The sequence below is a fragment of the Cibotium barometz genome, chromosome 11, assembly GCF_041138505.1.
Source record: "Cibotium barometz isolate CiBa-2024 chromosome 11, ASM4113850v1, whole genome shotgun sequence".
Classification (NCBI taxonomy): Eukaryota; Viridiplantae; Streptophyta; class Polypodiopsida; order Cyatheales; family Cibotiaceae; genus Cibotium; species Cibotium barometz.
The window spans coordinates 45,389,121-45,413,410 of NC_141056.1; the positions used below are offsets into that span (position 1 = coordinate 45,389,121).

At 39.4% G+C, this 24,290-nt stretch overlaps 1 protein-coding gene across 1 annotated transcript; it reads left to right on the top strand.

The window, feature by feature from the left end:
* Positions 1-15,076: 15,076 nt before the first annotated feature.
* On the top strand, positions 15,077-23,773 carry LOC147634227 (jasmonate-induced oxygenase 4-like). The gene is made up of 5 exons (XM_086805647.1): positions 15,077-15,352; positions 15,469-15,722; positions 15,930-16,254; positions 16,602-16,703; positions 23,630-23,773. Exons 1-5 carry the CDS (start codon positions 15,077-15,079, stop codon positions 23,771-23,773), a joined length of 1,101 nt encoding a protein of 366 aa, XP_086661773.1.
* Positions 23,774-24,290: the final 517 nt, after the last annotated feature.

Here is a 24,290-nt window from a genome sequence, read left to right on the forward strand (position 1 = left end):
TCATTATGGGTAGATACATATATGATAACATATTTGCAGCTATGTTAGGGAGGGATGTGGCTCACAAGACTAATTAGAAATGCATTCTGCTTGAGCTTGGTTTGGAGAAATCATATGATTGGATCCATCGGTCTTTTGTGGTGGAAAGGGTAATGAAGAAAATGGTCTTTGGATTTAAGATGGTTTACTGTATTTATGCACTCACCCTTGGGGGACACTCTAAACTGCTTTTAAATAGAAGACTTATGTGAGGGTTTAAGGTCAGGAGGTCTGTGAGATGGGGATGCCCTCTTTCCCCCTTGTGCTGCTGTTTGCTATTACCTCTCATCCCCTCATTGTGGCCCTTGAAGATGCCTATGAAAAAGGGAGGGTGACTAGACTAAAGTTGCAAAGTGGTGAGCAACAGGTAATTCAATGTTTTGCTCATGAATCATTGCTCTTCCTGAGAGCAGAGTGATAATTTGAGGAAGCACTATCCATTATATAGGAATTTGCTGAAGGTTTTGGGTCTAGATGCAACATTCATAAATCCAAGATCATAAGTCTGACGGAAGACTGTTAACCCATGGCGGACATTGAGACGTACTATGTTTTACGTCATTAATTTAAATATTCTGAGTCATGGGCCGGGCTTGTCGGCACCATATGTTAAGGATAAAGGGATTGGGTGATCGCCGATGAGAGGCGCACCTTGGATATCAGTAGGATAAGGGTTAAGGTCGGCCGGCCATGTATGGGCGCCCAAGTGTGAACGGCCAAGTCACCTATATGAGTCGAATGTAACCCTAAAATCCTCATTCTCATGTGTTGTGAATAGAAGAGTGCTCTTGCCTTATCTCTTTGGTTTCCTTCTCCTGCGTGTGTGTGTGAGAGAGAGAGAGAGAGCGTGAGAGAGCGATCGAGCGCACTGTGTAGCGGCACGGCGGCGGCGGTGAGGCGGTAGAGCGGCGACGGCGGCTCCTCCTTCACGGTTGCGACGCGGGAATCCTTCAAGGCAGCGGTTGAGCGGTGAGTGACACACCCTTTGGCATTCTGTTAGAGCTTCCTTCCCTGGTTGTATGCTTGCAGCCATTCGTGGCTCGCATACGGTGTCCGGCAAGTCCCCAGCTACGACCTGTGCGGCAAAAGCGCACATTTTTGGCGCCGCTGCCGAGGAGTTGCCCTGCACCAAGCTCTAGTTTGCAGCTCGGCTACTGCGTGAAGTTTAATCTACACTGTAGGAAAGCAACTGTGTGTTTGTTGTTAAGGTGTTTCTGTGTTTTGCAATCTGTTTCTGCAATTTGTCTGTTGCATTTCTTTTTCTTTTGTTATATGTTCGCTCCGCGTGTGGGCGTGCATCTGTTATCTGGTTTCTGCGTGTGAGAGGGATTTCTGAATCCCCAGATCTGTGCTGTGTGTGCGAACTGCGCCGCGGCCAAGGTTGAACCCTAAGAAAACCCCTGTCTCAGGAATTCTGCACACTCCGGTTGCTTATGACAAGGGAACCATAATTCAAAGCTTTTTGGTTATGCCTGCTGGTACCATGGAAGGGACTGTAATCTTAGGGCGCAAATGGATGATGGCCACCAAGTGCAATATCGATTGGGCAACCAGACAAGTCACAACGCAAGAACCAACACTAGGTCTGATCGCTCAAAATCCCGCACCTAAGTCATCCACTCAAATATTAGATAACAAAAAATCACAAAGTCCAGTGGCAAAACCATCTTCGATTGTTGGCCACCCCTCTAACGCTTCAATGCCAAGAGTGGAAACAGGCAAGGTGGTCCCTAAAGCTTCGCTTACTATGCCAAAGAGTACATACAAATGGGTCCCCAAAGCTTCGTTAACAGCTACTTCCCCTGCTCAATCTCGTTCAACCACCAAGAAGCCTCATAAAAGGAAAGCAGCTACCCACCCGAGAAAGGGCAATGTAACATCGCGATGGATCCCTAAAAAATTATTAGTAGCCCAAGGGTACTACGAGGGGAATGACCAGATTTGGGTCCCTAAACATAAGGTGAATCCCTCCACATCTCCTATAAAACCTTGCAAACCAATTGTTGCCACCCCAATGACAATTCAAGACCGTGGTAAGGGAAAGGTAACAGAGTGCTCCGCACCACTTCCAGAGTTAGTTTGGATTCCCAAACGATATCGATCATTACCACCTAGCTCAGGAAGGGGGGAGCCACATGAAGCTTCTAGCTCCTCATGCCAGGCACACAATCATATAGAAGTTTCTACATGCTCTACACCTACTCTTGTCAACACCCAACAAAAAACCGATGAGTCTACGTCTCCCCTTGTAATAGTATCGTCGAAAACCATTTTCTCCATTCGTCAATGGGAGCGTACACTACCATCTCTACAATTGGATGTGGCCACAAGGGTCATAAAAAGCTATCTGCCCACATCACAACCTATGACCCGCTGGACAAATTGGTTCCAAGACGCTGCAACATCATTGCAAATAATATGATCTACCCAAGGAAAGGGGGAGCATGTACTCACGCTCGACATTCTAATGCTTCCTCCTTAACCTTCTCCCCTGACCATGTAATTGCCAAATTCAAGGGGATGTATATATATAGCTTCATACATAAACAAAACAAAGTAAACAAAATAAAAAAATAGTAAAAAGAGCAAGAGCACGTTAAGAGCAGAGATATCCGTATACAATCAAGAACTAGATTGACCTGTAACAAACCTACTGATGCTATATCTGTGTTTGCAGATATGGCAGATGCACGATCATCATACACTTCAACCACTCCTACCTTTGGTGAGAGGTATCATCTGTACCTTTCTCAGATATTCCACATGTGCTATCCTGTAATTGAAACTGAATGGGATCATATAGATGTACTAGCCAATGAGGAAAATGTTGAGGAACTAGAATGGCTAATTCGCCTATTGACCATGACTGACCCCTACTCCGTAGAGGACATATCCCCGATAGCCCAATGCTTTCCCTTTCCACAAGATGACTATCCTCGCATGGTTATATTCTTGATGAGTCTATGTGGATGGGAAAATGAAAAGGAAATATCTGATGATGATGAATGGACGGATGAAACTCATGGCACTACTGAGGTTGATTTTATTTATTTGGATGATGCGGATAGAGGCTTAGCCTTAGGGCTAGAGCCAGGACTCTACAACATCCTCTTACCGTATCCTCAGTAGTAGTGTGGTGACTGGTAGGTAGGTTAGTGTTTTCTAGTTTTTTCTAGTTTACATTCTTTAAACGAGTCTTTGATTTTCCACACTGATGTGCCTCTCGAGGTATAGTGCTTGTTAGTTGATTGTACAGGTTAAAAAGTTTGAGGTGGGTTCGCTTTCAAGTCCTGAGACTGCCGCAACGTTCATCAAAATATATCTACATCAAATTGCAAGCTGTCTCGTCAAATCAAGGAGATCTCCAATTCCAGGTGTAATTCTTCCATACCCACTCTCTTTCGTTTTTACTGTTCAATTAATTTCATAAACTATAAGGCATGACCACATGGAAATTGTCAATGTACTACTTAGTTTTTGAAGTTGCTTGCATGCTAGTGTAAATCATTAATGAGCTTAACTTTATTGGAAATATTCCTAGGCAGCATGACGTCTTTAGTTAACCTTGGAATACGATTGTCTTAGGTCTAAGGTCAAACCATCTTAATGTTTGAACACCTGGCTGTGTGTGTGTTGACCTCTAGGACATAGCTTTTACCCCTTGTCGAAAGGATGTAAGAACACATTTTAGTTCAGGAGCGAAGATCAAAAGAAACTTTATAAAAAAAAAAAAAAACAAGCCTACAATAAATGGCAATACAAGTCTATGATGTGCTTTAATGTTGGCCTATCGCCTTATTGATACTTGGTAGGCGAGGAGTATTCTACTCCAGACCGATGCCTTCGTTGGTAGGGGGTAGCCTTGCCTAAAGTGAGCTAATAGATTCCTAGATAATGCCAGGATCGATGTTAGTTTTGCCTTAGGAAGGTCGCCATTGTGTATAAAAATTGTCACGTGTGTGAAGAAATAAAGGCAAAAGGCTCCTATAACTCTGATGTTTCTTGTGTCCCTAGACGCGTGGTATTAACTTGTTCTTAGAGTAGACACAGTGTGGTCATCTGTTTCTTTATTAAGCTTGGTTATTTTCCTTGACTTAGGCCAGTTATATAAACCTTGATTAACCTTTGACACCTTGCTAACTCTTGAATTCCTTTCAATAATTTTAAACTCCTATTAATTTGCTACACTAGCTCATTCATGTGACCCTTAAACTAAGTTCTCATAAGCAATATCCATTGTGGTCTAACATGCTTGAATTTATACACTTTATATCTTTTGAATTCCAGCATACTTTCACTCTTTTCCCTGTTTTGCAGACGGTCAACCACAACAACCCTATCGAGCTTACCATACCATAGCTTCCGAGGACGGAATCTACATCAGGAAGGGGGGCATGTTAACCCATGGCGGACATTGAGACGTACTATGTTTTACGTCATTAATTTAAATATTCTGAGTCATGGGCCGGGCTTGTCGGCACCATATGTTAAGGATAAAGGGATTGGGTGATCGCCGATGAGAGGCGCACCTTGGATATCAGTAGGATAAGGGTTAAGGTCGGCCGGCCATGTATGGGCGCCCAAGTGTGAACGGCCAAGTCACCTATATGAGTCGAATGTAACCCTAAAATCCTCATTCTCATGTGTTGTGAATAGAAGAGTGCTCTTGCCTTATCTCTTTGGTTTCCTTCTCCTGCGTGTGTGTGTGAGAGAGAGAGAGAGAGCGTGAGAGAGCGATCGAGCGCACTGTGTAGCGGCACGGCGGCGGCGGTGAGGCGGTAGAGCGGCGACGGCGGCTCCTCCTTCACGGTTGCGACGCGGGAATCCTTCAAGGCAGCGGTTGAGCGGTGAGTGACACACCCTTTGGCATTCTGTTAGAGCTTCCTTCCCTGGTTGTATGCTTGCAGCCATTCGTGGCTCGCATACGGTGTCCGGCAAGTCCCCAGCTACGACCTGTGCGGCAAAAGCGCACAAAGACAATGACTTTGATTTGTACACTTGGGAATTCCTTTTGGAGTGGAGGTGAAAAACAAACAGCTAAGTGATTGGGCCCTAGAGAGATTCATCTAGAAGTTGAAGAGAGGGTGACCATTTGTAATGTTGTTTTAATTCCTTTTGGAGTGGAGTGGAGGTGAAAAACAAACAGCTAAGTGATTGGGCCCTAGAGAGATTCATCTAGAAGTTGAAGAGAGGGTGACCCTTTGTAATGTTGTTTTAAATGCCTACATCATGGTCCTGTGCCTAGTGCTTAACTTTGGTAAAAGTTAAGAAAATTATGGGGCCTGTAAGGGACTTTCTATGGAGTAATAGGAGTATTAGCATGAGAGTGGTAGCTTGGCTTTCCTGGGACAAACTGTGTATGCCAAAGAGTGAAAGAGGCATTGGTATCCTACATCTACCGTTAGGCGAAATATGGACTCTCATGTTTTCCCCTAAAGGATTTTCACACCTCCTCTCTCTAGAAAAATGGTCTCATGGTGAATTTTTTTCAAATCAAATCAAACATTGGTGGAGATTGCACATTTGGAATCCATTCATCGAGACCTTTCCAATGATATATATCATGATGGGAAATTTTTATTATTCAAGAAGTCCCCAAATTGGTGAAAACGTGGCATGTTACATGCCCGTTGTGAGGTGAAAAAAAGAAAGAAAACCCTGCCTCTATAGCCCTTCCACCTCGCAAACTTGGATACAACAAACACAACGGGGCACCACCAGCCCGGCTGGAACACTCTCTCACCATTCGCCACCCACCCACACCATAAAGACAACTCAAAACCACAAAAGACAGATGATAATTCAGCAAAACACACAGCACCATACACACTGTATAAACACAGCAAATACACCAAAGACCAGGACTCTGGCCAGGGTTTACTGCCAAGGGAATACACCCTTGCGTCTGACAACCAAGCCTCTGTCTCCCGGTCCCTGTAATCTCCAGAGGGCGCCCACACCAACTAACCCTTCTTCACTTCCTCTGTAGCCCGGCTACTCTCTGTCCCCAGCTGCTACCTGCCAGGTGTCATAAGGCGAGTCCCACTATCTCCAGCCCACACATCAGCACCTCTATTGCAGCCAACACGCACAAAAAACCAAGGCTCTCTCTCTGGTCAGTATCCACGCATTGCCTACAATCATCACCCACACAAGACCAGCTACTCCTCTTCAGAAGGCGCCCACACCAGCTAACCTTCAACTCAACAGCTCCCACTCTCTGTGTGTCGTCAGCAGCTTCACCAACCACCAGAGCCTTGCACAATCCTCAGCACCACAAACCACTGCTCAACGCAGCATCACCATCTGCATCCAGCCCAAGCCACATCTTCAGCCCTTGCTAACAGCCCGACTCTCTGCTTCCACAATTGGCACCTTCTTTCACTTATGTAGCCAACCGCTACACATCCAAAACCCCAAACCCTCCGTTGCGGCCAACGTTACCCCAGGGACCTCCCCTTGATCACATGACAGCCACCTGCGTTCTCTTTGAGGGCTCTCCTCTGCAATATCACCCCCAGCTCTCCACAAGGTGGCCAATTCTTCCTTCACCACCTCTCTTCGCAACCACTTCAGCGCTCTTTACACACTGTAACGCCAGCCCTCTTTTGTCTGTCTCGCCAGCTCTCCCACACACGCTGCAGCCACGCCTGCCTGCTCGACCACACTCTTCTTTCACACGGGAGGCCCCACCACCTATTGCAGCCCGTCAGTCGCTACTACCAGCTGCGCATCACCAAGGCACTTTCTTTCGCTGCAATTCAATCAGAGCCCCCTTCACACGATCACCTCCAGCCGGTCTCTGCTACCTGTCCTTGTTCACAGCTGCTGCAGACTTTCCTGCCCGGCCATCCTCTACTTTTGGACCCCGGTGGCGCTCTGTGTTTGCACCTGCGGCTCTCCCTCTTTGTATCTCACCACGCTTCTGCTCTCCCCTCAGCCCACACGTCGGCGTCTCCACCAGCAGCACTGCGGCGGCTTTAGCTCACCAGCCCGTCGCCCTCTCCTTGTGCCTGTGACTGCCCGCCGCCGCCGCTGACCACCAAACAAAGGCCCCTCAGCTCTCTACAAGGCCGCCTCCAAACACCGGAGCTACTCTGCAAAATGACGAGGCCCCCTTCTTCTGAACAAGGCGACAGCTTTTCTATCTCCCCAGCTGCGCCGAATCCCACGCTTCTGTGCTTCGCCAAGCTTCTGGACTGTGTGCGCTGGCAGCCATTCAAAGCTCCACGCCACGTTTCCCAGCCCACACGTCATTGTTTATTATTTTTTGTAAGGCCTAATGGATGGCCACCCTCACGCCTTCATTTCACACCAATGTCCAAGGCAATACTGCCTTCATTCACCTTTAAATTGCCCATGCCCTCTATACACTTCTTTCAAATGCAACCTTTAATTGCCCACTTATACTTGGGGACGCGTACACAACCAAGCTGCCGCGAACAGCTGAAACCATCTGCAGTTGATAACATTCCGGACAGGCCTACACGAGCCTCAAAATGAAAACCGTCCATGCTGTACACCTGGCAACGCCCTCAAAAGCAAAACCTTCACACACGCCACGCATCCATATATACACGAGCCCAAAATACCTCTCAGAAAAACGCATGACACCGTCATCACAATGTCTACAGTTTTGTGTCTTTTATTGAGAAGCCCCTGAAAATGAGACTAGTTGTGAAGATCTAGTCAAGTGGAGAGGTCGTGGAGAAGCAATCTCCCAAGGGCTATAGTTCTGAAGCCATGATGATTGTCTGTATGCAACTAGGATATCACATTTCATGTCACGGGACCCTTTTGTACTTCTTGAAGAAAATAATTTAAAAGAACTCACAAATTAAATCATAACTAAAACAAAGACTTGAATTAATTTGAAAAACCAAATAACATAGCATAACACAAGGCAAGAGAAATAAAATAACATCACCATTAAGAGTAAAAGGAGTAAAGGATAGAGAATACAACACAAAAGACAAGATTGGGTGTAATCCCCCCCTCAAGTGTGTAGCTCCACTTCCACGACTTGAGTATTTAGAGAATTTTACTCATAAAAATAGCCCAAGGAGCTTAGAATAGATGTGCGTACAAATTGGGCTTGCTTTTCCCCACTTTTGGGTATTGCTTTACATATTATTAACCATATGAAGTCTCCCTAAGGTTTGTACATAATAAAACCTTTGCCCAAATATAAATTGCTAATGGGTCTTGTTACATAAAATATGTTTATGCACATTTGCACATATAATAATCTTGTGCACATTTACACATTCCATTAAGCTGAATCCTACACAAATTAAATTAAGCATATTTTTATATGATTATTAATTCATAAAAATTATGATAAAATATATACCTATAATAGTGTGTGTGTGTGTGTGTGTGTATATATATATATATATATATATATATATATATATATATATATATATATATATATATATATATATATATATATCCATTGTCAATTGTAGGTCGATGGCCATGAATGCATGAATATGGAGTGGCACAGGTTTTTAAAATTAAAGGTAAATGTTTAGGAGGACTCTATGTCTCTTACATGCTAGCCTTTAGTGGTTTTACCTCGAAACTAAAATTCAAGCTTTTAATAGCTTTAATAATCTTTCTAAAAAGCTTGAATTCAAACTAAATGTTTAGGAGGACTCTATGTCTCTTACATGCTAGCCTTTAGTGGTTTTACCTCGAAACTAAAATTCAAGATTTTAATAGCTTTAATAATCTTTCTAAAAAGCTTAGATAAAACCTAGGAAAAACTTATTACTATAAGCTTCAAAAATCCACAATTTAAATTTGTATAACACCAAAGATTTTCATAGACCCAAAGAGAAAGGAAAAGAAAAGTCTTGTAAAATGACCATTGTAGGGTTAGGCAAGTAGTCTAGTGAAGCCTACATTAAACTATCCAATTTATCACTCTCACAAAAGAAAACATTTATAAACTTATCCTCAAGATCCCTCAACTCACCTCATCCCTAATTTAATTATACTGACTACTCATATGTTTTATTCTTTCTTCATCTTAACAATTTTTCAGTGCCTTCTCACTATGTTTAATAGTAAAGCATAGCATATAAATAGGGGTAGTTTAAAATTATGCTTTTTGTTCAATTGTTAAATTTTTTTCTTGATTGAATGTTTAAGAGACGCTTACCTAAAAATTTAGATAAAATACATTTACTTACAAGCTTCTTTGTCTTGTAAAGTTCAACTATTTTGGGCTTAAAATCAATATCGGTAAAATGGCTGGACAAGACCACTTTTATTGGTCCTCAGAGAGACTTCTGGACCACATATCTATCTTCTAGTATAGAAACTCACCGACCATGAACCTCCCCCATGGCCCTTCTGTGAGGGATGGACTTCTATCACTCTATGGGTGCGAGGAATCGTTAGGGACTCAACAACAAAAGTCATGGATTTGGACATCACCGTAGTTACCCACAATACCTTTCTTGATGCCTTACCTAAGCTGTACATTCTATACTTTTTTGACATGGTTTCTAAAATTTGTATCCACGTACCCAACTATTTGGCAGCATTCTCCATACTAGCTATTACAAACCTCATGAATACTTTTCCCCTGCATCTTTTTAGATTGTTTGAGTAGGACTCCTGGAATCCTTAGTCCTAGACAAAGGATGTAATTAAATTTATTTTGTCTTGAAATTGTGTTCCTTTCTTTCGTCTTTTTTTCAATCTAGATTGTTAAAATTGCTATTAGTTTTTCATTGTATTTAAATCATAATAGTGCATAACCTTAAGACTCTCTCACTAAAACCAAAATTAATTACACAACATCGCACCAACTACACTCAACAAGTCCTCATGACAATTTGTTTTTTTGACTATAGCATTATGACTTGATCATCATCTCATGATCCTCATACATCTTTGGAGCTCATGCGACTCATGACACAATGCACCCATTTAGCATATATATCTGAATGAAATCATACTATTTTTCAATAGCTACTATGGATATTCGACAACCGGCAACAAGATGAATGGTCAAAGATCTAGGTGCATGATTATGAAGAATGTTTTGTTTTCATAGCCATTGGAAACACCATAGTTTTTACTCCAAACATACGCTTTTGTCATCTTCTAAAGCGGATTGACATCATACGTGGATATTCTATAGAAGATGATTCATCTCGATAAACAGATGAAGAGTTTATTAATCGACTCCATTACCTTAGAACCAAATTAACCCCTGAGAAAATGATAATAGCTGACCATACCTAAATCATTAGAAGAATGTAAATATTGTTCGACTTCTTGTATTCATTTCTCTTGTTATTTTATAACTTTTTTTTGAAGTTGGTCTCTCTTTATCTTTATCACCTTAGCAAATTGTTTCTCTATTTTCCATAATTTTAATCTTCATAAAAAAATATGCTTGTAGTATTTGTGTCCTTTTTAATAATGTATCTTAGCAGAACTAGTCGACACCTACATTATAACCTAGTAAATAATTCTTCCAATATTTCTATGTAAGTTTTTTCTTTCTGACAGTGATTCAAACTCCTTCCAAGTAAGTTTCTCATTTCTATCCTTACAATAATGATCACGCTTAAATATTTATGCATAGAATTTCAAACCATATTACTATAAGTTTTATTTCTTATAAATTCATAATTTAATATAACCCTAGTTACATTTGGAAGAATAATTATATTTCGATCCATTTGCATTGCTTTCTCATTTTTTTCAATATAGAACATCATGGCAATCGAATATATGTAAGGTACGATCCTCTTACACCTAACTCAACTTTATGATGGCTAAATTCATATTTATTATTCAAGTTTATTTTAACTTCAAACGAAAATTAAGCTTTCATCATCTAGACTTGTTTAATTAATCAAGATTGTTAGAATTGTTACTAGTCATTCATATTTAATTTTTGCTTAAGCTCTTGAGAAATCAAATCTATCCGCTCTTCATTTATAATTTCACATGATTTCAAACAACTTTTTAACTCAAGGTTAGTATTTCCTATCCATAATCAATTTATCTGTTATAATGTTAAGCTTCTCGTGAATTTTGTTTAAAAACTCGGAGCTCTTTGAGTATCAAAATTATTTTGATAGATAATTTCAATGACACCAATGATGGAGGTATGTATATATTCACTTCCTTTTATACAAATTTTTCATAAGTATTTCTATAATATTTTTCCAACCTAAAAACCTAATCAATAAACCATAGATTCAACATTAAGATTAGTTCAAGTTCATTAAATTAAATAAAATTTTTAGATAGAGAAAATTTATGTCAAAATTTAAGTCTCAGAGGGAGCTTGCCACTCCACCTAAAACTTCTATTCTGAAGGAAGTGATGTATGGAATTAATCTGGTGGTATGGGACATTAGATTGGTTTCATATACTTACTCTAGACACATTTATATATTCTATCGTTTACCATCCTATGCGTGTATGTGCAACGTGCCTATGTGGTATGTGACACTTAGACTCGTTTTACATACATTCATTTGATTGGTTCATTGCATATGCATTATGTGTAGATCTAGTCTTCCATGCCAGTCATCATGAAGCCATCCTCTCATGCGTTTATGCAACTGTATATCGGAGATGCCCGTATATGGCATGCTTGTGGGCCTCCACTGTTTCTTTCAATTGGTTTGTATATGGAGGCGTGATTCTCGGGCTACTTACGCCTAGCAAACATGTGTGTGGTTGTTATTTAAATACTTGTGGGTTGTCTATATCTCAAGATGAAGTTGGGATTAATTGATGTGTTCAATTAATTGTTTAACTAATGTGGACAGTGTCTGAGTATAGCCAATGAAAAGTGAAAGTGTATCGATTGAGGTGTCCCACTGCACGAGATGTGTGAGGGTATTGAGGTGTCACACTATATGAGAGTACCAATTGAGGTGTCGTATGGCTAGTGAATTGAGCGATGGTGTGAAGATGATGATCATTTTTGTTTTGTGAATCATGTATTAGACTTTTTATGCATGTTATTTTTTATTTGATAATCAGTGAGATGATCACCAATTTAGGTATCGCACGAGTTTTCTTGTTGGTATCCCATGTCCATAAGAACCTCTAAGCCATGCCTTTGTGCCTCTGAGCCATGTTCAGACCTCTGAGTTTACCTTTCAAGTTATGACATCAATACCTATAGCATAATCTTATTCTCTCGATAATTTTCTTACACAACCGAGGATAGTTGCTTCCCCAAATGGGAGGACTGTTTACAGGTATATATTTTATCATATTTTTGATTAATTAATAATCATCCAAAAATATACTTAATTTAATTTGTGCAGGATTCAGCTTAATGGAATGTGCAAATGTGCATAAGATTATTATATGTGCAAATGTGCACAAAGTTATTTTATGTAACAAGGCCCATTAGCAATTATATTTGGGTAAAGGTTTTTATATGTACAAACCTTAGGGAGACTTCATATGGTTAATAATATGTAAAGCAATACCCAAAATTGGGGAAAAGAAAGCCCAATTTGTACGCACATCTATTCTTAGCTCCTTGGGCTATTTTTATGAATAAAATTCTCTAAATACTCAAGTCGTGGAAGTGGAGCTACACATTTGAGAGGGAAGATTGCATGTAATCTTTTCTTCTGTGTGGTATTCACTATCCTTTACTCCTTTTACTCTTGATGGTGATGTTATTTTATTTCTCTTGCCTTGTGTTATGCTATGTTATCTGGTTTTTTAAATTAATTCAAGTCTTTGTTTTAATTATGATATAATTTGTGAGTTTTTTTTTAATTAATTTCTTCAAGAAGTACAAAAGGGTCTCGTGACATTTCATGGGGACAATGTTCTTTTGTTTGGGAAGATGAAAGGTGGGACATCATATGTAGATTACTTCATTGTAAATTGGAGGATGTTATATGGTTGAGGATTTTGGTGGCTTTAAAATCTAATGTATCTAAGAGAAGGGTTGTAAGTGATTGGACCCTAGAGAGATTCATCTAGAACTTAAAGAAATGGGAGGGGGTTAGGGTTCCCTTTCATGAAAGGGTGACCATTTGTAAAGTTGTTTTTAATGCCTACATCATGTTCCTATGCCTAGTGCTTAACTTTGGCAAAACTCAAGAAAAGTATGGGGCCTGTAATAAGGGACTTTCTATGGAGAAATAGGTGTAGTAGAGCAGGAGAGTGGTAGCTTTGCTTACGTGGGACAAAGTGAGTATGCCACAGAGTGAAGGAGGCATTGGTATCCTATATCTACCATTAGGTAAAATTTGGACTCTCATTTTTGTCCCTTAAGGATTTTCACACCTCCTCTCTCTAGAAAAATGGGCCCATGGTGAATTTTTTGCAAATCAAATGAATAGTTGGCGTTTATTGCACATTTGGAATGTATTCATCGAGACCTTTCCAATGATATATATCATGATGGAAAATTTTGATTATTCAAGAAGTCCCCAAATTGGTGATCATGTTACATGCCACATCATCACATTGTCTAGACTTTTGTGGCTTTTATTATGAACCCCCTGGGAACTAAACCAGTTCGGAAGATCTAGTCAAGTGGAGAGGTCCTGGAGAAGCAATCTCCTAAGGGTTGCAATTCTGAAGCCATGATGATTGCCTGTATGCAGCTAAGATATCACTTTTAATGGGGACAATGTTCTTTTGTTTGGGAAGATGAAAGGTGGGACCTCATGTGCAAATTACCTAATTGTGAATTGGAGGATCTTTATATGGTTGATGATTCTGCTGGCTTTAAAATCTAATGTCTCTATTGGCATTTGTTCTAAGTGTAGGTCATCACTTGTGTTTTGGGAATGCCCAGCAATTAGGGGTACTTGGTCCAAAATGTCTAAATGGATAGAGAAGAGCTTGGGTATGCAAACATGTTGGGGGGACTGGATCTTGGGTAAATGGTCAGTTAGTAATGAATATATTGGTCTAGTTTTTAATATCATCAGAGCTTGCATCTTGATGGAAATCTGGTCTAGCAAGAATGTAATTGTATTTAGGAAGGCAGTATGTACAGGCTTGCAAGAGTCAGACTTGATGCATAAGTGTGTTACATGTGCTCGTCGGTGTGTAATGTGAATAAAATAAGATGTTCTGAGCTGGATATGGTGATTCAGAACCTGCAAACGAATATGATCTGAATTTTGCCTCAGAGTTTGGTGAGCTTCAAACATACTAGGAATAAACCCCTAACTTTGGTCTATATGGTGCAGGTGAGATTTTGGGAAGGGAAGAAAAGGCCTCCCAAGTTTGGACCAAAAACTCTAAGGTGGTACCGTAAAGAAAAACAAGTTGATCGTACATTTGTCGCCCTCGTAGAAAACCAGGTGTGAACCAGACCCACTATTAAAGTTTGGTCCAAGAAAGGGGGAATGCTGGAAAAACAGTCCCCTGGAGGATGCACTACAGAAGCTATGATGGAGCCCAGAATACTTTTGGAGCATCAAGAAGAGAGATGGGAATTTTTGTGTAAAATTCTGAATGAAGTTGAGAAGGAGTAGTAAATATGGACACTGTAGCCCTGATTTGGTTGTATTTGCAGTTTTTGAACAGTTTCAGTTAATATATATAACTATTATTGATCTTAAAAAAGGGAAAAAACTAAGAGAAGGATTGTAAGAGAACTTTTTGTAAAGGGCTGTCTTTATTAATATTAATATATATAATTACTTGTTCCCAAGAAAAAGAAAGAAAGAAACTAGTATTTAATAAAATTATTTACAAACAACTAGGTCAAATTAAGGAGACGTCTTGGCATTGGCCTGTCTTCTAGTCATTCAAGAATCCACACATCAATGTTTGTTGTCCTTTTTTCAACAACAAAAAAGTTTCAACCGCAATCAAAATAAGCTAGGAGCGTATTTTTTCAATGTCGCCGGCCACCTCGCCTTCTCCGATGGGCGCCGCATGCTTCACTGCTCCCTGCTGGTTTTACACAATCAGCAATCTATAAAAATGCATTAGATCTCCTCTGAATTTCGCAAGCCTTCTCTGCTTGAGCGTCGATTAGCACTTAATTACGTCGTTAATTACCATGACCACCATCTTCTCCAGCCAACGTCTAGCTGTGCCGGAGAGTGCACAGAAGATGACGGATCACGAGAAACGCCATCTTGTGCAGAAATTATCCCAGATGGCCGTGCCGGAGGTGCCCCAGGAGTTCTTGGTCCCCCATGAGCAGCGGCCTCATCCCGCCCAAAGAAACACGGGCCTCCTTCCCTTCGTGGATATGGCCGGCCTTCATGGAGACTCGGAAGCGGACACCCTGAAAGAGATCGCCAAAGCCTGCGAGGAGTGGGGCTTCTTCCAAGTAGGTTAATTACATTAACGTGCCTGCGCTAGCTAGCTTTTAAGATTAGATAATAATGAAGAGGAGATAAAAGCGTATAGCTGATGTGGTCTGTACTGTTTGCTGCTGTGCTGCAGGTGGTTAACCATGGCATACCCGCGAGCGTTATTGAAGGGACCAGACAGGCAGCCAGGCAGTTCTTTGAGCTCCCCATGGACGACAAGGAAGGTTACTCTGTGAAGGATCAGAGCACTGAAGGCTTGCTCGGATATGGCCACACTAACTTCTTCCAAGGAGCCGCAAATGACTGGATGGACTCCTTCTTTGGCTACCTGGCTCCCCCCTCATTGAAGAAACTCGACATGTGGCCTTCCCAACCCGAAGGATTAAGGTCCAACCCCTTTCTCTCTCTCTCTCTCTCTCTCACTCACTCACTCACTCACTCACTCTCTCTCACACACACACACAGACACGGTCTCTCTCTCAGAGACAGTACACACATACACCCCCCCCCCCCCCCTTACACACGGACACACACACACTTTTTTTTCCATTATATCACATGGCCCAACACCACTTTGTGATGTGACCACTCTAGGGGCATGGTGGATTCCTACGGCACCGAGCTACAGAACCTTTTCAAAAGTTTGCTCGCCGCATTGTCCAAAAGCCTTGGTATGAAGGATGACCATCTAGAGAAGGGTTTTCAACATTACAACTTGTTCTTCCGAGCAAACTACTACCCTCCTTGCCCTCAACCTGACCTTGTTCTTGGGACACATGGACACAAGGACCATGGATGCATGACAGTTCTACTACAAGACAAAGATATGGATGGACTTCAAGTGTGCAAGGATGGCCAATGGTTCTCAGTGGATCCCATACCCAACGCATTAGTCATCAATATTGGTGATCAATTACAGGTAAAGTCCTCCAGCCCTAAGTTAACCAGTTTGTAAGAGCCACATCATTAACACACTTAACACCACCAAACTTGTGCCATATTGTTGTCTTAAAAAAAAGGTTTTATACCCAAAGATCATGTCTAATAGATGTAGCTAGTAGGGGGTCCTCATCCTACAAGGTGAATTCCTTGCTACACTCTAGTGAACAACTTTTGCCATGCTTCTCTTTTCTAAAAGATGAATTCCTTTTACTACTAGGCTACACACTAGTGAACACCTTGTGCCATGCTTCTCTTTTGTAAAACTGTAAATTTAGGATATCATCTTGATATATATATTGACTCTTTTTTATTTTTTGATTATAGATGCTAACCAATGGCAAGTACAAAAGCGCATTACACCGTGGTGTGGTGAGCAATAATCAAACTATAATGACCCTTGTTGCACACTTGGATCCTCTAGAGAAGGTTGTAACAACACACTAATTGGCACATTATAGTCAAATATCATATTTAGCTAGAGATTGAGACACTTTCATTTGAAGCATAATTGTCCTTAGACATATATCGCATGGATCACCCCCCTAAAGAAGGTGGTAGCAACCCTTAGACGTATAATCAAATATCATATATAGATAGAGACTTGAGACACTTTAATATGTTCTTGGACATATATCTCACACTTCATGCTTAATGATATTGATATTTTATGTGCATGTCACTAATAGCATGAATAGCTTTTCTACTTAAGGAGAAAAGCTCGTAAAAGAGAATTAATGGTAAGAGCTTTAATAGTGGCCATAATTTGATTAACTATGTCATAAACGTATGATCTTGTATGAATGGATTTGATGGATTAAGGATATGTACATGCTTTCATCTTGCACTCTTTATTACAAATATATACAAATAGGGACTCTTGCACCTCACGAGATTGAATAACTTTTCCTCTCTTCTTTGAAACCAAAATCGATTACGATTTGTGCCCCCTCAAACCAAAAAATCAATTTAGGATACAATATGCATGGGATATTGTGCCTACTACTACTAGTACGATCATGACAATTTTTTCACAAAAAACATGAAGCATAGATAACATGTTTCAACTTTCCATAACTATATGTTTTTTTTACAAGACATTGTCAATTGTTCTAGTTTGCTTTTTTCATTCTCTAAATCTACTTTGTTTCACCTATATGTAGATGTGAGAAATACATAAATAATTGTTTGGTCTCCACCATAGTGACATACACCATTTAGGATCATCTAATGCTTATGACATTACTTCCTTCTTCTAGAGTTGATTTTTGTAGAAGGAATGCTCGAATAGATTTTGTAGAAGGAACACTCTAGTGGTTTTACTTAAACAGTATAAATGAAAATATAAAAATTAATATTTGAATATCTATTAAGCTAGTTTTACTGATCTAATATTAAGAGTCAACATTTTCATGATGGTTCTTTGTTCCTTTTAATAGGTGCACATGTAAAGCCCACCTATTCCTCACTAAATTCGACCCCTTATATCTAGTCTACCATTTCTATTATTATAATGTTAGTATGATCCTTGAAGGGAAAGCCCCTATCTTTATGCTTTTCAAGATGATAATTTAAGTTTAGGCATCTTTTGAAAGTGAGTGAATACAATAGTAGCACCCCCCTCCTCTCTTTATCTCTCTCTCTCTCTCTCTCTCTCTCTCTCTCTTAATATCACAATAATTTCATATTGGGTGGATTTATATATTAGAAATTAGCACTAGTCTTGTAGAAAAAAACCACTTTTGTGGCTTTAAGAAATTTTTGTTTAAGAAAATATTTTCTTTTTGTTTCAAAGAAATTTATATTAGGAAAATAATATCAAAACAAGATATTCATTGAGAGATCATAATAAGTGCCAAAAACATTTTAAACATATTCTTCCATAGTCATGATTTCGGTAAATAAATTAGATACTTTTTCAACACCTACAACTGTACGATTAAAAACTATTCTACATGTGCATAGGATATTGGCATGTCCAATATATCACTTAATAAACAAACACTTTTTCATATAGGTATCCTTGAAGTAAGGCTATTGCAATATTTTTATGTTATTTTTAGCAATTTTAAAATAAGAAAGTACTAGATATATAATTTTCTTTTTCCAAACACTTCCACCATAGGTAGAGGCATTCTAACCAATTATTCTTAAATAGTGTCATGAAATTTTACGTTGGTTGACATTTTCATTTCTTCAAAATTGCAAGACTTGTCTTTTATGTTGATAAGCACGTGAGCTCTCTCTCTCTCTCTCTCTCTCTCTCTCTCTCTCTCTCTCTCTCTCTCTCTCATAAAAACTTTATATTGTGTGAATTTATGTAAAAAACATTAACCCCCTTTTGTTAGAAAGAAAGCCACCTTGTGGCTTTAAGAAACGCTTGAAAAAAAAATATTTTTTAGTATATTTATTTTGAAGAAATTTTTAATATAGAAGATATTCATTGAGAGAGAATATCTAGTGCCTAAAAAGTTTTCAAAACATAGTCTTTTTTTATGGTCATGATTTAGGCACCTTTTGTTTAAAAAAATCTACCTTGTTATTTTTACATTAAAAAACGTTTTTATTTTTAGGTGGTCCTAAACTACTTTTTATTGGTTTTGAACTATTTTAAAGTGGTCCTCAAATACTATTTAGTGGTCCTGAACTTCTAATGAGTGGTCTAACAATATTGTTAAGTGGTCAAAAGTACTATCAAGTGATGCAAAAGTACTATTAAGTGGTACATGAGTACTTTAAGCTTTAAAAACATCATGTGCATTCATAGAGACCTTGTTATAGGACCACTTAGAAGTACTCTAGGATCATTTTCAATTACTTATAAGTTTTTTTATATTAAAAACACTTTAGGACCACCTGAAAGTGCTTTAGAGCTCTTAAAAGTACTTCATGGACTTTGCGAACGACTTTATAAACTTGTATAAGTACTTATACATGGTCCTAAAGTAATTTACATAGGCCCTAAAATACTTTAGTAGCTGTAAAGAACTTTTAGGTGGTTCTATAGAGCTTTCAATGGCACAAAAGAATGTATTTTAAAGTGATACTGAAGGGCTTCCAAGCACAAAAGAACTTGTTAGTACCACTTGGAAAGTTTCAATAACACAAGTTATTTTGTAATATTGAAAGTTCTATAGGACCACCTAAAAGTGCTTCAAATCTGTTAAAAATGTTTTAGGGCCACTGTATAAAGTACTTTAACTCTACTTCATACTAGTCTGGGAGTGTCTTAAGGTGCTCTAGGAGTGTTTTAAATTTGACTTTGATAAAAGTAGGGTACAAAACTAAGGCTCGTCGTAAATGTATAGGATGCTTTACAATAGCACATCTCCCTATCGACTTGCTACACACATCTCTTTTGTTGGGGGAGACTCGTGTCTCTAATCTCCAAAATTCAAAAAAAAAATCTTTAACTTTATGTGTCATGATGCTACTTTGAGGTTTCTATCTTTGGCATGTTTGCAGGGGAAAGACTTCATCCTCTTCTATTTATAGGCAAGGATTAGGCAGCAAGGATTCTCTTGTGAATAACTAGAACCTTTGGTGCCTTTGGTAAGCTGATAGATTTTCTATTGCCACCATGTCCATTGAAATCATAAACATTAAATTCTATCATTAGAGATGACCTCTTCAAGAAAAGCTCATCTTTTGATCAGGGCACTTTGACTAGTGAAAGTGTTACGAATGTTGGCCAGCACAACTCTTTCGCAACCCATTTCTTCAAGTTGAGCTTTCTTGCAATTGGGATGGAGGAGGAATTCTTCAAATATTTTCTTGTGGGGTAGCTTTGTCGAGGCCCTTCATCTTCTCGTACCAAGAGTTAGCTACAACTCTACAAATCTTCTTTCTTTCCTTCTCGTCATCAAGATGGAACTATTCACTTTAGCCCTTTACTTCTCCTTGGCTTTTTTTCAAATCTCCCTTTGCTTTACAACCCAATAATGTTTTATTTTCTCAATGCCTTCCTAACCAAGAATAAACCTACCTCCATTTTCTCGCACCTCTACATTGTGTAAAAATTCATCTTGTCCCATTGCATGCCCATCAATATTCATCCTGAAATGAGGTGAAAATATTGTATGAGAATATTCTAGCCCTAACCAACCATACTCTACAAGTTTCTTTGACCTTAAAAGATTATTCATAAAATAGGTATTCAGGTTCAATGGGTGTGGCAGTGTGTTTTAGAGAGAGATAGGGAGAGAGAGAGAGAGAGAGAGAGAGAAAGAGAGAGAGAGAGAGATTGAATGTAGTACATCTCCTTGTTGCAGGCATCTAGCTATCTTAGGAGGAAAGACCATAAGGAGAGAAGTGGAGGGAAATACACTTTGTGTGTGTGTGTGTGTGTGTGTGTGTGTGTAGCATAAAGATAGAAAGAGCTCATGAATGTAGCACAACTCTTGTGAGCCACAGGGACATAGATGAAGAAGCTGAGCACAAGAGAAATAAGAGTCTGCCATGCTAGAATAATTCGTCTCGAGAGATCATGAAGATTTGGGAAGAGAAAACTAGAAATAGATAGATTTTATGTGTAGCATGTTCTCTTGTCATCTCCCTAGATATGTTAAGACAAGCATATGAGGAGAAAGAAAGAGAGAGCTCTATTGTATTAAGATAATCATATGAGAAGAGAGAGAGAGAGAGAGAGAGAGAGAGAAAGAGAGAGAGCATGACACATGCATGATCATGCTCCAAAATTTCCTAACACACACGAGCATGCTCCCATGAGTGCGTGAACTTTCCATGATAGCATGAATTCTAAATATTATTTTCATGGTAACTATTCAGTCTTAAATTTTGAGTATTTATTTTTACAATTCTTAATATTCTTTCTTACTAGTTTGTTATTACCTTTAACCTCTCCTTGTAGCACTTAACAAAGGAATGTCAATGACACCACTTTTTGAACCACCTAACTCTTGCTTTGACCCTATATGGCTTGAAGCATGCACCTAGAGTATGGTCAAATAAGATATGATAGCATCTTGTTACTATGGATTTTAGATATCTATAGATTTTTCACTTCACTCACAAGGGCATTATGCTAGTAGTCATATATGTTAATAACTTGATTGTCACAAGGGACATTGATGTTTACATTTATGAGGTGAATATGCTCCTCAAGAAGAAGTTTGAGTAAAATATTCAGGTGAGCCATGATTCTTCCATACTTTCTAGGTGGTATAGAGGTGATTAGATCATGTGATGCGATTTGACTTTTACAAAGGCAGTATGCTTTAGACATGTTATCAAAGGTTTAAATAATAGGTTGTAATATAATCTTAGTGCCATTAGAGAAAAGAGCATAAAATTTTGCTACATATATAGGTAATCTTTTGGAGGACCCTACATTGTGCATGCACATTGTAAGGAGTTTGATTTACATGACTATCAATAGGCCAGATTTGAGCTATGCTATTAGATTAGTGAGTCAGCATATGTAGGCCTCGAAGAAGCTCTACTTCTGTGTGACTAGGAGGATAAGGTACACAAAGTCCATAGTACAAGGTGTGAGAGAGAGTTAGCAAGGTGTGAGAGAGATGGGAAAGAGGTGAAAGAGTGTTGGAAATATTAGAGAGAGAGAGAGAGAGAGAGAGAGAGGCAAGAGCCTTTTGGGGTGTTTTGTTTTTTTGAGAGAAAGAGGCATGAGACTTTTGGGTTTTTTGAGTTCCAAACAAAAACAACTCACAAAACATATCCTGTTTCTTAATTCTTTGTCATCAGTGTAAATGTTGATGCTAATTTTTTTACAATGTCAGTATACTTGTCGGTATTAAGGGTTGGTATTATTGTCAACAACTTTGGATGCCCTTATGTCAATTGTTAAAACGATGCCGTAAGTTATGAAATAAATGGATAAAAATTAACAAATTTGACTCATAGCTCATGCTCCTACTTAAAAGAGACCCACATTTTCATATCCCCATAACATTTCTCTTTATCTCTCTTAGAAATGCCCTTGATCTCTCTTGATCCCCCCCCTAACATTTTCTTAATATCTCCTCCTTTTGTCAATGGAGCATGTAAACAATTTTATGTCTTCAAGGAAGAACCAGCCTCTCATAGTGGGATCATTTTAATAGAATGTATATTGATGTATGGACTAAATGTGAGTTCAACATGTGTCGGATGAGGCCATACAATTGTTTTTTAAAATGGATGTGAGCCACAAGGTATGTAATATTATTCACATATAGAGGATAACAATGATAACATTGAGAAGAATTGGTGGTTGATGATATGGAGCCACACATGCAAGAGGATATGGGGACACATGTATAAGAATATTTTGTGGGTTAGCTAATTGAAGCAATGTTTAAAGTAATAGACAGGATTGTCAAGGCACAATGTCCAAAGAGTTACATCTTCAAACTCTTGGATCAGTTTCTTAGAATTATTCAAGTAATCTCTATTTCCTCTTTCTCTTTCCTAATCTCATCCTCTTCAAAAATAAACTAGCTAACAACACATCATGCATCATAATTATGTAAGGTTGTTGAGATGTATGATATTAAACTCCATGCCTAAGTCACGAGATGATGGAAAGAATATTCTAAGTTCCAATAGCATGGATTACATGTGTATACATGTAGGATCCAATGATTATTTCCTCTTCCATGTGGGGATGCTGGTGAATGCTTACTAACATGTCCAAAATGTGTGTAAAATCTGGTGCTCATAGTGATATGACAAGATTTCCAAGGTGGAACTATTATTCTAAGGTATTTTCTAATCATTCTAAGAATCCAACACATGTTCAAGTGCAAGTCGCTAATGACTTAGTATGCTAAAAAACTCGATCCATTGATGGCATCTTATACAAACCTTGTTGCATATGGAGACACATTAAGGATACATGGCCTAAGTTTAAAGAAGAGCCTCATATGCCTAGATTTGGCAATGGATGGTGTTAACTGTTATGTGGACTGCACACTACAAGACCGCACACCGCAAGTACGGACTGCAAGTGTAATGCCACATGCGTACCTTAAATGAATAGTCATTACGAGATCTCAAGGGGTGTAAATGGGAGGTTGTGTGCCTGTCTGAATCCCATGACCATGTAGCTGTTTTAAAGGCTGTATACATGTGTATTCAAGGGCAATCAATGAGTCAATCAATCATCCTTTCATGCAAAAATTTAGCAGTCTTCTGTGTTAATGAAGCATTAATCATGTCGCACTGTGTATAATCAGTTATGTATTCATTTATCAGTATAGGTTACCTTTTCAATTAATGATGTATGCTAAGAGGGTAATCATTCCCGTATTATTGTACTAGTGCTTAAGAACATAATACACTTGGAAACCATGATGTTCTCTTGATGATGTGGTTGCATGCGCACGCGTTCTCAGGGACCTTCTGATTTGGTGGTTCCTACTACGGGCGGCCGCGGCGTCGTCGTTCGAAGGATGATTGGCGATAATGCGGCGAATGATTCTCCTTCTTTTTCTTCACAGTTTTTAGGGTGGGATGCAACTCCCAGAGTCAATCACTAGGAGCGTAGCCGTTCCTTCCCCCCTCCCCATGTTCCATGGGTAGAGAGGCGGTCGCTAATTTCACTGATCTCACCTACTACGGACCGACACAGCCAGTAGTGGTAGTTCCCTCAGCACAACAGACGGCCCAGCTACATGGACAAATTAAGTATGCAAAGTTTTGTGAGAAATCTTTTGAGGATCCGAATGCTCACATCCGACAGTTTCAGAAGATATACAATCTTAATGTGCCACCCCCACTGGATCAATTACGTATGGAATTTGTGTTCGAGTCCACTCTGAGTGGGAAGGCTTCTCGATGGTTGCCAAAATACCCCGTGGATCATTTTTGGACTTTTGATGTGGTGAGGACGGCGTTCTTGTTGTGCTTTCGCGTAGAAAAGACCATCACTCAGAATTTGGAAAAGCTGCGTATGCTTAAGCAAGGCAAGCGCATAGTGGAGGATTATGCAGCTCGATTTCAGGTCATGTTGCAGTGGGTTCCTCAAAACCAACATCCAACACACATAGGAGGTGC